General features: G+C 42.3%; 3 protein-coding genes across 3 annotated transcripts; all 3 read left to right on the top strand.

Annotated features, from left to right (window-relative positions):
• The first annotated feature begins 1,321 nt into the window (after positions 1-1,321).
• Positions 1,322-2,155, top strand: LOC146965495 (gamma-crystallin M3-like). Its single transcript, XM_085764527.1, has 3 exons — positions 1,322-1,383; positions 1,486-1,728; positions 1,830-2,155. The coding sequence occupies exons 1-3, from the start codon at positions 1,369-1,371 to the stop codon at positions 2,100-2,102; spliced, it is 531 nt and encodes a 176-aa protein (XP_085620653.1). The 5' UTR covers positions 1,322-1,368; the 3' UTR covers positions 2,103-2,155.
• Positions 2,156-4,440: 2,285 nt separating this feature from the next.
• On the top strand, positions 4,441-5,337 carry LOC146965494 (gamma-crystallin M3-like). Its single transcript, XM_085764528.1, has 3 exons — positions 4,441-4,542; positions 4,650-4,892; positions 4,997-5,337. The coding sequence occupies exons 1-3, from the start codon at positions 4,510-4,512 to the stop codon at positions 5,273-5,275; spliced, it is 555 nt and encodes a 184-aa protein (XP_085620654.1). The 5' UTR covers positions 4,441-4,509; the 3' UTR covers positions 5,276-5,337.
• Positions 5,338-11,694: 6,357 nt separating this feature from the next.
• On the top strand, positions 11,695-12,620 carry LOC146965493 (gamma-crystallin M3-like). Its single transcript, XM_085764529.1, has 3 exons — positions 11,695-11,847; positions 11,968-12,210; positions 12,304-12,620. The coding sequence occupies exons 1-3, from the start codon at positions 11,818-11,820 to the stop codon at positions 12,577-12,579; spliced, it is 549 nt and encodes a 182-aa protein (XP_085620655.1). The 5' UTR covers positions 11,695-11,817; the 3' UTR covers positions 12,580-12,620.
• The last annotated feature ends 2,313 nt before the right edge of the window (positions 12,621-14,933 follow it).

Below are 14,933 nucleotides of genomic sequence, written 5' to 3'. Positions count from 1 at the left end.
TCCTATTCGGCCAGTCGAGCAATACATGCTCAAATAGGACTAACATACACAAATATGTCCTTTATTTTCAAACTGTTATTTTTTTTTCAACCTTTATTTAATCTCAAGAATCATTGAGAGAAAGCCCTCATTTTCAATGATGTCCAGAGTACAAGACGACAAACATTTACAATACACAATACAAATAAGACAACAACACAGCACAAGTTAAAGAAAGAACACAGAACAGTTCCATCCATTAAAAGCAGTTACATTCATCGACAGAGTAGTTTGTTATCATCGTTTTAAACTAACCCAGAGACACAAGTGTCTGTAGTTTTAATGTTAGTTGTAAATGATTCCAGGTGGATGCTGCAGAAAAACTAAAAGCAGTTCTTCCAATTTTGAGTGTCAACCAGTTACGTGAGCGAGTTGATAATGAGATTGATTTAGCAAGGAGGTAATATACAATGGCATTTTTCCAATTAAAACTTTATTTAAAAAAAAAAAAAGCCAATGCCATTATTTCTGTCGCGCTTTTACTTTCACTAAGGTCCAAGATATTTTACCCATACACTAAAATTTAGCAACTTCCCCTGACAATCTTAAAGACAACCACAGAACAGATACAGTATTTCACAAACAATAAAGACAACTTAGAATTAATCAGGTTTTAGCTACACTTATTTGATTATTGACTCAGGTCTTATCTGATATAAATGTGACTTCCTGACTAAATGAAAAATTTGAACATGGATATACATTTCTAATAAATGTTGTAATGTTGCTAAAATGTCATACACTGTAAAACTAAATCTGTGTTAATCTGCTATGTAGTGCAGACGTGAAATACAGGTAACTGAAGTATCAGTCAAGAATGAAAATTAAATACAAAATAGAGAACACCAATATAGTAATAAAGCCTTTGGAAAATGACTGTAAATTGCCAATCTTTTTTTGTGAGTGTTTAGCCAGATACGTTGTAATGGATGGTACAGATGTATATCATATACTGGCAGGTCAGGCTATTGTGTTTACACAAAAGACACTGGTGTCTTTAACTTGTCCGCCTGTCAAGCGGAGGGCCATACAGTGTGTTTGGAAATGTATGAAACCGACAATTGTTTGTTATTCTGTATTGTGACGCGTTCATTGTATTTACTTACCTATGGAAAAATCCATTCTAAAGTCTTCTAGGGGACCCAGTCACATGGAAATATCACAAATGCCCCTCAGCCCTCTATAGGCCTCTATACCATGTTGCTGGCTCAGGGCTTTACACAATGGGAGCCACAGATTCTTTGCGTTTGGTCAGGTATAAAAGTAACGGATAACACAGAACGGACATCAGTGTTGAGCAACGCAGTTCTCCAAACAACCACCGCAACCATGACCATGGGCAAGGTAAGCACACTCACCTCACCAGCTGTTTTAATTATTCCTAATTATATCAACATTATTTTTACTTAAATTCCTGTGCCTTGCATTGTTTTTCCTCTTTTTCAGATCATCTTCTACGAGGACAGGAACTTCCAGGGCCGTTCCTATGAGTGCATGAGCGACTGCTCTGACATGTCCTCCTACCTGAGCAGGTGCCACTCCTGCAGGGTTGAGAGCGGCTGCTTCATGGTCTACGACCGCCCCAACTACATGGGAAACCAGTACTTCATGAGGAGGGGCGAGTACGCCGACTACATGAGCATGATGGGAATGAGGGACTGCATCAGGTCTTGCCGTCATATCCCCATGGTAAACATGAATTAAAATACTTTTTTATAGAAATTCTAGATGCACATTTAATTTAAGTTGTATTCTCAAATTAATCATTGTGTCTTATTCTCTTAAAACAGCACAGAGGTCAGTTCAGGATGAGGATCTACGAGAGGGAGAACTTCGGTGGTCAGATGCACGAGCTGAACGAGGACTGTGACAACATCATGGACCGTTACCGCATGAACGACTGCATGTCCTGCAACGTGATGGACGGCCACTGGCTGATGTACGAGCAGCCCAACTACAGAGGCAAGATGATGTACCTGAGGCCCGGCGAGTACAGGAGCTTCAGGGACATGGGCATGAGCGGCACCAGGTTCCAGAGCATGAGGCGCATCATGGACATGTAAAAAAAATCTGTTGTACAGTATGTCATACTAAGATGAAACAATAAAAGTTTTTAACTAAATATTTCTGCCCCTTGCTTCTTTTCACTCAAAAAATTGAGAGGTGAGAGGTATCAGCCACCTGTATACCTGGCAAAAACAAACATTAAAGATGTGAAACTTGAAAATAAACAGGACACGTTAATGCAAAATAAATCCCTGGAATATCACATTCAGTTATTCTTTTCATTTTTAAATTTTCTTTTAAAAAAGACTTTATTGTGAGAATAAAATTCACTCTAAAGGTGAAAAACATATTCATAACAAAAGGGGAGTTGGGGAATTGGCAGAGGATAGTTGATTTCAATACTATAAATCAATATCACCACGAATATATCCTAAAATTAACATAAAGTTCTGGAGTCAACAATGTGAAACATAGGTACATGATTATAACGTGTTTAATGTGGGTGTTTGAAGGAAGATAACGTATCAGGACTAAAACACGGACCAGATCGCATGAGAGTTCACAGGAATATTCGTGATCCCTAAAGGATGAGCCCATTGGTTTTCATGACCCTTTGACCTTTACTGAGGGGCCATTGTCACAGTTCAAAATTGCACCTCACCAACTCATTGTCCAGCCTATGAATCCAAACGCTTTTGTTTGACCCTGACCTTCACTGACCTTTTCTATGGCACCACCATCAGTCCACAAGAAATATTAAAATCTATCTGGCCAACAAATGTACTGTAAATTCATCCAACTCTTTCTCATTTTACTTTAAAACATGTCTTATTCTTTCTTCTTTTTACCCCCCCCTTTTTTTTTTAACAAGGCACTGATGTTTCTTATAGCACCAGCTTCAGAAACAGCTGGAAGAAACATCAATACATTATTGTTTCACGCAGACTTTGAGCATCTTCAGGAGCTGCTGGACTTGTGTTGGAACTAAAAACAAAGATGTTTAAACTTGATGTAGCTGAAGTACATTTTTAAATCCTCTATGTAGTATTTACTCTTACAGTATTAAGCTACCCATGATTTACCCAAGGTTGTTGTAACAATTTGTATTTTCTTAAATTTTAGGATGAGAGGCTCATATGTACAATTTAGAGAAATTATTAAGGTTTATTTATTGTCTCTCTATATTAAATTCATTAATTGTATTCTTTTATTCAGTGTGTATTTTTTAGTATATTATATTAATCCACTGTAATTGCTCTGAAATGTTGTTTATTCTTGTATTTTGTGATGTTACTTTTTTATTTTCTACAAATCTGCTGTAACACAACAATTTTCTAATTTCATATCAATAAAGCACATCAAGTGATGTATAAATAATAGGATGGTGTCAGTCGTTTTTGCTCACACAGCATATGCAGTAGCCAACTCATTTTTTATGTCTAAAATATATTGACTCAAATAATACAGAGTTAACTAACATGTCGATAATACATATTTAAAAGAGACACCCAACAAACAAGAAAACATGAATTACAAGAACAAAACTCAACATAATTATCTTAATATCTTCATGTGTTAGAGACTAACCAGTAAAACATCTGTTGGTCACTGTTAATTTTAGTGGCTTTAATTGTTTATACTTAAATAAAAAGTTATTAATAATTTTGGATATTGTTTTTTGTTTTCAAACATTTAATTACTCCTGTTTGCTTACGTGTACTTATATTTACTATATATCTACATATTTCCAACCGTTTACGTGTAATAATAGGCATCTATCAAAGCAGTGACTGTGACTGCTTCCAAATGTGTGGGAACAAAATCACTTTTGTGGATGTCGTCACACAAGGTTTATGACAATAGAAGAGAATAACATGGTTGTATTGTGAAATATATGAGACATGTTAAACCATAACAAATTATTTTATACTCCTTACAAACAAATTTAAGTCATTTTTCGGGTAAAATGGCCACTTCTGAGACACAAAATCCATCTGTATGTTAGCGCACTATTAATTCAATACAGTGAATTTGATGTATCTCAGAAGTTGACTGTACACACAAAATCAAACTTACTAGTTTTGGACCATGTATGTTTGTTAAATCAATTAAAACACCAAATCCTGTTTTAAATAACCAACCACAGAAAAAAATACTCCCTGGACAGATCATACATGGAATTCGTCGTCACATGATCTGGCCCATTCATACAAGCACAGCAGAGAATGCTTTCTGTAATGAGAGAAAAGGCCTTTCTAAAGACTGCGAGGTACCCAGTGTGTGTAAAAAAAAAAAAAAAAATGGATTCAACCTCGATGCCTATAGGCTCCAATAGTAAGTTGCTGAGTCAGCGCTTCTCTGAGGGGGGGCACTGGTTCTTTACGTTCAGTCAGGTATAAAAGGAAAGGGTTAAACCAGGAAGGAAAGCAGCACAGGAGCAGCAACAACTCATCAGCAGCCAACATGAGCAACACCGGCATGAACATGAGGGGCAAGGTACTGTTAAAAATCTTTTTCTAATGAATGTAAATTTCCATTTAAAATAATAATAATAATTAATTTATAATATTCTTCATCCTAACATTACTGTTCTCTTTCTCCAGATCATCTTCTACGAGGACAGGAACTTCCAGGGTCGTTCCTATGAGTGCATGAGCGACTGCTCTGACATGACCTCCTACCTGAGCAGGTGCCACTCCTGCAGGGTGGAGAGCGGCTGCTTCATGGTCTACGACCGCCCCAACTACATGGGAAACCAGTACTTCATGAGGAGGGGCGAGTACGCCGACTACATGAGCATGATGGGAATGAGGGACTGCATTAGGTCTTGCCGTATGATCCCCATGGTAAGCTGGAAAACTCTATAAGATATTATATTATTTCACCATACCACATAGTGTATTTCTGACTTCACATTGACGTCAACTCTCAAACTATGTTCACTCTACAGCACAGAGGTCAGTACAGGATGAAGATCTACGAGAGGGAGAACTTCGGTGGTCAGATGCACGAGCTGAACGAGGACTGCGACAACATCATGGACCGTTACCGTATGAACGACTGCGGCTCCTGCAACGTGATGGACGGCCACTGGCTGATGTACGAGCAGCCCAACTACAGAGGCAGGATGATGTACCTGAGGCCCGGCGAGTACAGGAACTTCATGAACATGGGCATGAGCGGCACCAGGTTCCAGAGCATGAGGCGCATCACAGATTCCTGCAACTAAATGTTGACTGAATGTTCACTACATGTGTCAAACACCAGTAAATAAAATTATTACTGCACTGTACTTCGACTTTTGTGTACCTTATTACCCAACTGACAAAATGAAATAATGCCTATTCATTCATTCACTCTTTTAAAATTCAACATAGCCTATTTGTTTAAGCTATTTTATATGGACAGGAAACCACTATTAGCGAGACAATCATCACGAGTGTCCATTATTGGTCCAAATTTATCCCAGTATTTGCTCAAAATTTACCTGAAAGTAATAATTTCAAGTGTTAAATTATGGATATGCTTGCGTCATTCATCTGACTAGCGGTAGTTTACGCGGTTTACGTATACACGCTCTTCTTCTGGCTCTCTGTCAGCAAAATTCCAACATCCCACCATTCCGACATACCATCGTCCCACCATTCCGACAAGGTTTTCAATATAAGGAAATGTGCGCTACTCAATAGGTGACTCCCTCCTACTTATCTGGACTCTCTACTTCTGGACTCTCTCTATCTATCTGGCCTGTCTAACCTCTACCTGGTCTTTTTTACTAAACTTAACCAACTCATTTCATCATTGCCTAAGCCCAACCAGTTCAAAATCCTTTGGGGGAAAAAATACGCTATTAAAGGAACTGTCGAAAGGCAGGATGTTTAAAAAAAGAAAAAAAATACCGTCATTCCGACCAAAGGAGGCACGAATTGTTGGAATGATGGGACACTTGATAGAAAATTGAGTGTTGCCATTTAGACAATTAGAGGCCTATGTCGGAGTTTGCAGTAACAAAAATCTGATGGGTCACTTCAGCTGCACATGATTCAAACTATGTACCAGCCCTACACTATGTCTGCTAATCGCACGTACACAAAACGAAGACAGAAACAGGGGTCCAAATAAGAACCCTTCCCCAAAAAATTTTTTATAAGTGTATTTCCAATTTCTGATATTAATTTATGGAAATTTGCTAATTTAGAACATAGTTTAGACTCCATTGACCATTTGAATTCACATTCAAAGGGATAGTCTGGAAATTCTCTGAGATTGCTGTTAATAAATCACAGATTATCTTTATTATTCTTTAAAGCTTCAGTTGGTAACAATTAATCAGTCATATTTGCTAGAACTTTCACTATATTCTGATAGTCAGACATTAAATGAGTAATTTAGGACAAAATCCAACTCCTCTGGCTCAACTTACAGCCTGTAATCGATTTGCAAAATTCTAGAGCACTGGAAAAGAGAGTAACAACACGCATTGGTTCAATGGAAGCGCCTCCTGATGGCGGAATATGGGTATTGCAAAAGCGCCCAAGAACTGACATCTCTGCATTGTGGACCCCTTACAGATAAATATTAACACATAGGCTTGCTATGGATATAATAATATAATATGGTAAGTCTTCTGTGGGTGCGTTTATGGCTACTTTGTGTGTGCCTGCACCTGTGTGTGTCTGTGTGTGTGGGAGGCGCTTGGCAGAGGTTCATAAAGGGACCTGATGGCCTATTGTCTTGAAATTTCCGACCAAGTCGCGTAGTTTACTTTCACTTTCATCAATTTACCAACTGTAGCTTTAATTAGAAATACCTTTTTTCAAAATGAATTCCAAACTTGAATCTTGCTGCTCTCATTAGGTCTATGAGTTCTATGAGTCTATGAGTCATTAGGTTTATGAGCTGTGTATGGAAGGGGTGCACAACCAAACTTTGCCTCGGAGGTGGAAGCAGATGTAGTCCCCTACAACCGGTGGGAAAAGAGTAGAGTAGAGTAGAGTAGAGTAGAGTAGAGTAGAGAATACTTTATTCATAGTAGAGTAGAGAATACTTTATTCATCCCTAGGAGGGAAATTCAAATTAGTCCAGTAGCTCACAAGACAATGACACAAAAAAGAAAGAAAGATGGAGCAGGACCTCTGGATGGAGCAGGGCCGCCGGATGGAGCAGGACCTCTGGATTGAGCAGGGCCGCCGGGTGGAGCAGGACCTCTGGATGGAGCAGGGCCGCCGGATGGAGCAGGACCTCTGGATGGAGGAGGACCTTTGGATGGAGCAGGACCTCTGGATGGAGCAGGGCCGCCGGATGGAGCAGGACCTCTGGATGGAGCAGGGCCGCCGGATGGAGCAGGACCTCCGGATGGAGCACGACCTCTGGATGGAGCAGGGCCGCCGGATGGAGCAGGACCTCCGGATGGAGCAGGGCCACCAGGTGGAGGAGGACTGCCGGATGGAGCAGGACCACCGGATGGAGCAGGGCCGCCAGGTGGAGCAGGACCTCTGGATGGAGCAGGACCGCCGGATGGAGCAGGACCTCTGGATGGAGCAGGACCTCCGGATGGAGCAGGGCCACCAGGTGGAGGAGGACTGCTGGATGGAGCAGGACCTCTGGATGGAGCAGGACCTCTGGATGGAGCAGGGCCGCTGGACGGAGCAGGGCCGCTGGATGGAGCAAGGCCGCCGGATGGAGCAGGACCTCCGGATGGAGCAGGGCCACCAGGTGGAGGAGGACTGCCGGATGGAGCAGGACCTCCGAATTGAGCAGGGCCACCAGGTGGAGCAGGGCCGCCGGATGGAGCAGGGCTGTCGGATGGAGCAGAACCGATGGTGAAGGGGCAGCTGGGTGGATCAGGATCATTGGTGGAGGGGCCAAATCATTTTGTTTATCTGCCCCACTACTATATTCCTCCATCCTGCAAAGAGAGTAACAACACGCATTGGTTCAATGGAAGCGCCTCCTGATGGCGGAATATGGGTATTGCAAAAGCGCCCAAGAACTGACATCTCTGCATTGTGGACCCCTTACAGATAAATATTAACACATAGGCTTGCTATGGATATAATAATATAATATGGTAAGTCTTCTGTGGGTGCGTTTATGGCTACTTTGTGTGTGCCTGCACCTGTGTGTGTCTGTGTGTGTGGGAGGCGCTTGGCAGAGGTTCATAAAGGGACCTGATGGCCTATTGTCTTGAAATTTCCGACCAAGTCGCGTAGTTTACTTTCACTTTCATCAATTTACCAACTGTAGCTTTAATTAGAAATACCTTTTTTCAAAATGAATTCCAAACTTGAATCTTGCTGCTCTCATTAGGTCTATGAGTTCTATGAGTCTATGAGTCATTAGGTTTATGAGCTGTGTATGGAAGGGGTGCACAACCAAACTTTGCCTCGGAGGTGGAAGCAGATGTAGTCCCCTACAACCGGTGGGAAAAGAGTAGAGTAGAGTAGAGTAGAGTAGAGTAGAGTAGAGAATACTTTATTCATAGTAGAGTAGAGAATACTTTATTCATCCCTAGGAGGGAAATTCAAATTAGTCCAGTAGCTCACAAGACAATGACACAAAAAAGAAAGAAAGATGGAGCAGGACCTCTGGATGGAGCAGGGCCGCCGGATGGAGCAGGACCTCTGGATTGAGCAGGGCCGCCGGGTGGAGCAGGACCTCTGGATGGAGCAGGGCCGCCGGATGGAGCAGGACCTCTGGATGGAGGAGGACCTTTGGATGGAGCAGGACCTCTGGATGGAGCAGGGCCGCCGGATGGAGCAGGACCTCTGGATGGAGCAGGGCCGCCGGATGGAGCAGGACCTCCGGATGGAGCACGACCTCTGGATGGAGCAGGGCCGCCGGATGGAGCAGGACCTCCGGATGGAGCAGGGCCACCAGGTGGAGGAGGACTGCCGGATGGAGCAGGACCACCGGATGGAGCAGGGCCGCCAGGTGGAGCAGGACCTCTGGATGGAGCAGGACCGCCGGATGGAGCAGGACCTCTGGATGGAGCAGGACCTCCGGATGGAGCGGGGCCACCAGGTGGAGGAGGACTGCTGGATGGAGCAGGACCTCTGGATGGAGCAGGGCCACCAGGTGGAGGAGGACTGCCGGATGGAGCAGGACCTCCGAATTGAGCAGGGCCACCAGGTGGAGCAGGGCCGCCGGATGGAGCAGGGCTGTCGGATGGAGCAGAACCGATGGTGAAGGGGCAGCTGGGTGGATCAGGATCATTGGTGGAGGGGCCAAATCATTTTGTTTATCTGCCCCACTACTATATTCCTCCATCTTGCAGCAAGGAGAGAGGAGCCATCCACCACCGCTGCTTTCCTGGTCAGTCAAGGTGCCATGAAGTGGATGATCCAGGCCGTCCAGAATTGCCTCCTCCTTCTTCGGTGCTCTAGTGCCTCAGGATGTTTAGTGTAGTTTAGTATCCTAGCAACAACTTCATGGAGAATGTCAGATGGAACTTAAGCAGTTGCCATTGGATGGGATGTACACAAGTGTTGTTATGATTCGAAAAAATTAAATAAATGTCTACTTTCTGAGTCTTCACCAATATCTCCAGCTCTTCATCACTCTTGTTGGGCAGAGAGTTGATATTTCCAATGATGACTGACCTCAGAAAGGACCGAAAGGACATCTCCACCTCCCAGCCTTTAACTTTGCACCAGCAGCAGCACGACAACCACCACAAAAGCACCCCTTCATCTCATCTGGGACAGGATGGTGTCCTCCAGATCTGTCTTTTTTCAATAAAAGAAGCTCATCTCTGAAGAATCTCTTCTCCCCACAGTAGCATCCATTAGTAGATAACAAAAAACACAACAAAAATAAAGCAAATGTTGAGTAAAAACTCAAAGCTAATGTGAAATCACCCTTACACATGGCAGTCATGCTACAACCCCTGAGGCTGAAAAAATAAAGCCATCATAAAAATGCAAAAAAACTGCAGTTCCTCTAATGGCCACTTGGAGCTTTCTCAAAGAGCCAGAGTGGTATATTAAAAAAACAAAAACAAAACAAACAATGTACAGGTTACTCAGGGTTAAAGTTCTGCACAACTCAGGGCATGGACACTCTGAGTGAGTGTGAGTGTTTATGTGTTCACAGTTGATTGGCTGCTTAGCTGTTTCAGACAGTATTAACCTCTCGCCCATGTTTGGATGTTTGTGCTTTTTGGACGATTTTTCATTCAAATTTTTGGCACATAAGTAAGAATGGAAGGAAGTCTGTGCTCTAGAATAGAAGTGAGGCAATGCTCAGGATGGAGTCCAGTTTCCTGAATATCCTCACCTTGGCCACCTGCTGGACTGAGTCCATCTGAGTGCCAATAGTGGAGCTCTCTCTCTTGATCGGTTTGTTCAGTTTGTTGATGTCCATTGAGCTCCCTCCCTCCCACCAGCACACCACACCAAAGAACAGTGCACTGGCCACTGCAGTCTGGTAGAAGGCGCACAGAAGAGGTCTGCAGATGTTGAAGTCTACTGTCTGCTTTGACCCTACTTGTACATTGCCTCCATAAGACTGGACCAGTCCAGCTTGTTATCAGAAATTAGTTAATTTTTAGTAACATTTATGTGCTAGCATTGATTTGGAGGTATCCATGTCTTCACTCAGGGCACCTGCCTTCTAAACTAGCTAACTAGCCAGGAAATGAATTACCCTTGGGTTAGCCTTCAAGCAAGATGCCTAGCAGTGCTAATGACACTAACAGAAGCATTTCCTTTCTGCAGTTATAAAACTAACATTCACCAAAATCTTGGCTCCACAAAATACATAATAATTGGCTTGGACATGGGCAGAGCTGGTCACTGTCTGACTTTAACGCCACACTTTGGAAACGTAGGAAACATCAGGGTGCCTATATCTGTCTAATATGTCAAAACTTTTTTCTAAACAATATTAATGTATAATATGCAACCTTGTGCCTTGTGGTTATTTCTGATTGTAAGATCAATTAGTGGCATGTGGAAATACATGTGTGCTTCAGGTCATAAAGAAATAAAAAGTAATTAGAACATCTTACAAGGCCAACACTTGTTGCATGTCATGCAAATGAAATATTAGCTAACTAAACAAAGTGATGTTAGACAATTTTAAAATAATTTTTATAAATCAAATCATGTATCAGAGCACAGTGATATAGCTACAACTAAAATTGAGATATAAATTAATAATTCTTATTCTAATTAAATGATTTCAGAACAGTCTTTAACTCTTAATGTGCTGTTTTAGCTTTTGAATAACATTGTGTTAAAATGTAATCATATGTATCATAAATTTCACTTCTGTTCTTCAGCTTTAAGTTTGAGTTACTACAATTCATAATAAAATCCACATTAGATTCACACTGATGCACAAAACAGTTTAAACACCAGCTGTTAATTATGAGGCATCATGACAATTATTTCAATATTATCATTACTGTTAGGTACAATAACTGACTCAGACAGTTACTGCTCTGTAACTGAACTATCTCTGGTGTGTCAGACATAATACACTGTAATAGGCTTAAGGCTTAACAATGTTAGAATTGGAAAAACAGGCTTTGTTGTACCTGATCAAAAGGGTAAAAATTTCTAAAGTCTTCGAGGGCCCAATCATGTGATGTTACGAAACAGTCACACAGGCCTCTACATCTCTCTATACCATATTGCTGGGTCAGGGGTTTGAACAATGGGGCCCACTGACTCTGTAGGTTTGGGTCAGGTATAAAAGCAAGGGTTAAACCAAGCAGGACAGCAGTGCAGCAGTAGCAGAAGCAACAGCAGCAGCTCATCTACAAGTATGACCACCACTGACATGAGCATGGGCAAGGTAATTTCAAACTCTAATTACAAATGTTAATGCAAGATAGCAAAGATGAATTAATTTAAAACCTGTTCTTTATACTGTCAACTCAAAATCTGAAAACTGATTTCTCCCCTTGATCTCCAGATCATCTTCTACGAGGACAGGAACTTCCAGGGTCGTTCCTATGAGTGCATGAGCGACTGCGCCGACATGTCCTCCTACCTGAGCAGGTGCCACTCCTGCAGGGTTGAGAGCGGCTGCTTCATGGTCTACGACCGCCCCAACTACATGGGAAACCAGTACTTCATGAGGAGGGGCGAGTACGCCGACTACCAGAACATGATGGGAATGACCGGTGGCATCAGGTCTTGCCGTATGATCCCCATGGTAGGAATAAAACAGTGTAATTTAAATTCAAATACACCGCAAAACCTCATCTTCACACATTAATCCTTCTTCATTCTCTCTTGAAAACAACAGTACAGAGGTCAGTTCAGGATGAAGATCTACGAGAGGGAGAACTTTGGTGGTCAGATGCATGAGCTGATGGAGGACTGCGACTCCATCCAGGAGCGTTACCGCATGAACGACTGCATGTCCTGCCACGTGATGGACGGCCACTGGCTGATGTACGAGCAGCCCCACTACAGAGGCAGGATGATGTACCTGAGGCCCGGCGAGTACAGGAGCTTCAGGGAGATGGGAATGAGCGGCCAGAGGTTCATGAGCATGAGGCGCATCATGGACATGTGCTAGACACTTTCATTTCCAAATAAAAACTGAAACATAAAACAAAACAGCCTTTTCCTTTCTTTTCTTTCATGTTTACGAAATTTGAACGATCAAAATATAAAGAGATGCTAAAATCACAGAAAAAATCGTCTCTCTGATTTTTAGTTTGTGACAGAATAGATTTTTAAAGGTTAGATCTGGAGTTTTTTGCCCCAAAATAAACTCCAGACTTATTGAAATTAAATCTGTCTTAACCATCACCTATCACCTTCTAGTCCTGTGTGGTGGTGGCTGTGTCTGCAGCGCCCCCTCACTCTGCCTGTAGGCTATTTTGGTTTTTTGCTTTGTTTTGTTGTGCACAGGGACGTTTCTGGGTGGAGAGCGAGAGAGTCTGTGTTTTCTCTCCAGCCGACACAGCTCAGGTGACGCTACGTGCAGCAGAGTAGGAGGGCTCAGGGCTGCTAGCACCACTAGCTGTCCCAGATGTTAACAAGTGCTAGCATGTCTCTCTCTCAGCAGCAGCTGTGAGGACCGCAAAGAAAAAGAAATACAGTCTGAGTGAAGTGAGTGAGTTGGTGATTTCCTTTCCTACTAGCTACTCATCCATTTTCAGTCCCTCACAATAGTAAATTAATAGGTAGAAAATCATTTCAAAGGACCAAATGACTGGAACCATTTTACCTTTGGGTATTAGATCATTTCGATCACTAGCTGTTTTAATCAAGCTCTATCCTATCTTGAAACATCTTGCTCGTGCTTTCATTCACTCCGTCACCATATCCCATCAAACATTTGTACAAACTTTGGTTGCAATTTGTCCTGTCTTTTTATTTTATTGTCTGTATTGTCTTGTTTCCTTTGTAACGTGCTGAGTTGTGTTATGTCTTGATGTTATGTGTATAGAGAATGTGGAGTTACGTCACGCCGTGGGACGTTGGGCGCCATCTTTGGAGGATCGCGGATGTAAACACTTGCTAGTCCCCCTAAAAAAAGTTCCCCAAAGTCGCTTAAAAGTAATCATTGTGGGACAGTACTGCTGCGTAAAAAAATGCCACAGTAGTATATGCACTAATACCAAAAACGAGATAGTTCACGATGTCTGGATAAGTCAGTGGAGGGAGTAAATCTGGGTCTTAATAAGTTGTAGTTTTTCTGTGTACCTTGTTTGTCCTTCTTCCTCATCTCTTTTTCTTTCTCTTTTACTTCTTGCTCGTTTTCCTCCGTTTTCCCCACTCTGTTTACGTTTGCGTTCCTCCAAAGATGGCGCCGACGTGACGTCCCACAACGCCAAAGCGGCGTGACGTCAGCTTCACATTCTCTATAGGACCCCCTTGTAAACGAGTTGTGACAACGAAACGAAAAATAAACAACTTCAATCATCAGCAGTCAGGACCGCAAAGAAAAATAAATACAGTCTGAGTGAAGCGCTGGAGCCACGGACGGTTCCCAGACGTCACTGACAACTAAAGCCTCGAGTGGTAACAAGTATGAGGGTTGTTGTGGTGAGCTAGCTCAATGCTAACTTTTGGCTAGCAGTAGCGGTTAGCATTCGCCGCTAACATCCGCTTCCCAGCTCACTACAACGGCCCTCCTGCTCATTACAGCATAACACTGGAGGCTCCCGTTGTTGGTGACGGCCGGGTGTTGGCCCACAGCTCCAGCGCTTCACTTGGACTGTATTTTCTTTCCTTTGCGTTCCTAACAACTGCTGCTGTCAGGAGGCTACACAGTTGAACCCGAGAGGAGGGGCGTAGTTTGAAACTCCAGACTCTACCTTTAAATACAGCTCCTTGTTTATCAGTGAATGGTTTGCGGCAAGGATACTTTTAATTTTCGAACATACAGTCGTCATCACAGTCATCATGTAAACAATTGTGATGACTGTGATGATTGTGAGTTTGTATTGGACACTAACACACTAAGAATTCTGTATTGTAGGCTACATTTATTTTGCCATATTTTAATTATTGCGTGGAGGTGTGGGGCAACACTTATGTAAGTAACATCGCTCCCCTGATTCTGCTACAAAAAAGAGCAGTAAGAGTAATCCACAAGGCAGGTAATAGAGATCCCTCAAATAGATTTTTTATTTCTGCAGGTTTGTTGAAAATGGCCGATATAATAGAATTACAGACCCTAAAAATTATGTTTAAAGCAAAGAACAGATCATTACCAGAACATTTACAAAGCTTGTTTAAACTGGAGGAAGGGGACAACAGACTGAAGCTTGATTTTAAACATACATTTGCAAGGTTAAGCTTAAAACAAATGTGTATTTCTGTTGCAGGTGTAAAAGTATGGCATTCACAAAGCAAGGAATTGAAAAGCTGTACAAGTATGTCTCAGTTTAAGAAAATGTTTAAAAAAGAAAAGATAAG

This window comes from Trachurus japonicus, chromosome 21 (assembly GCF_045865225.1).
Source record: "Trachurus japonicus isolate A0001 chromosome 21, Traja_1.0".
NCBI classification, from domain to species: domain Eukaryota; kingdom Metazoa; phylum Chordata; class Actinopteri; order Carangiformes; family Carangidae; genus Trachurus; species Trachurus japonicus.
The sequence above is the reverse complement of the archived record's forward strand: the minus strand, read 5'-3'. Positions and strand labels throughout refer to the sequence as shown.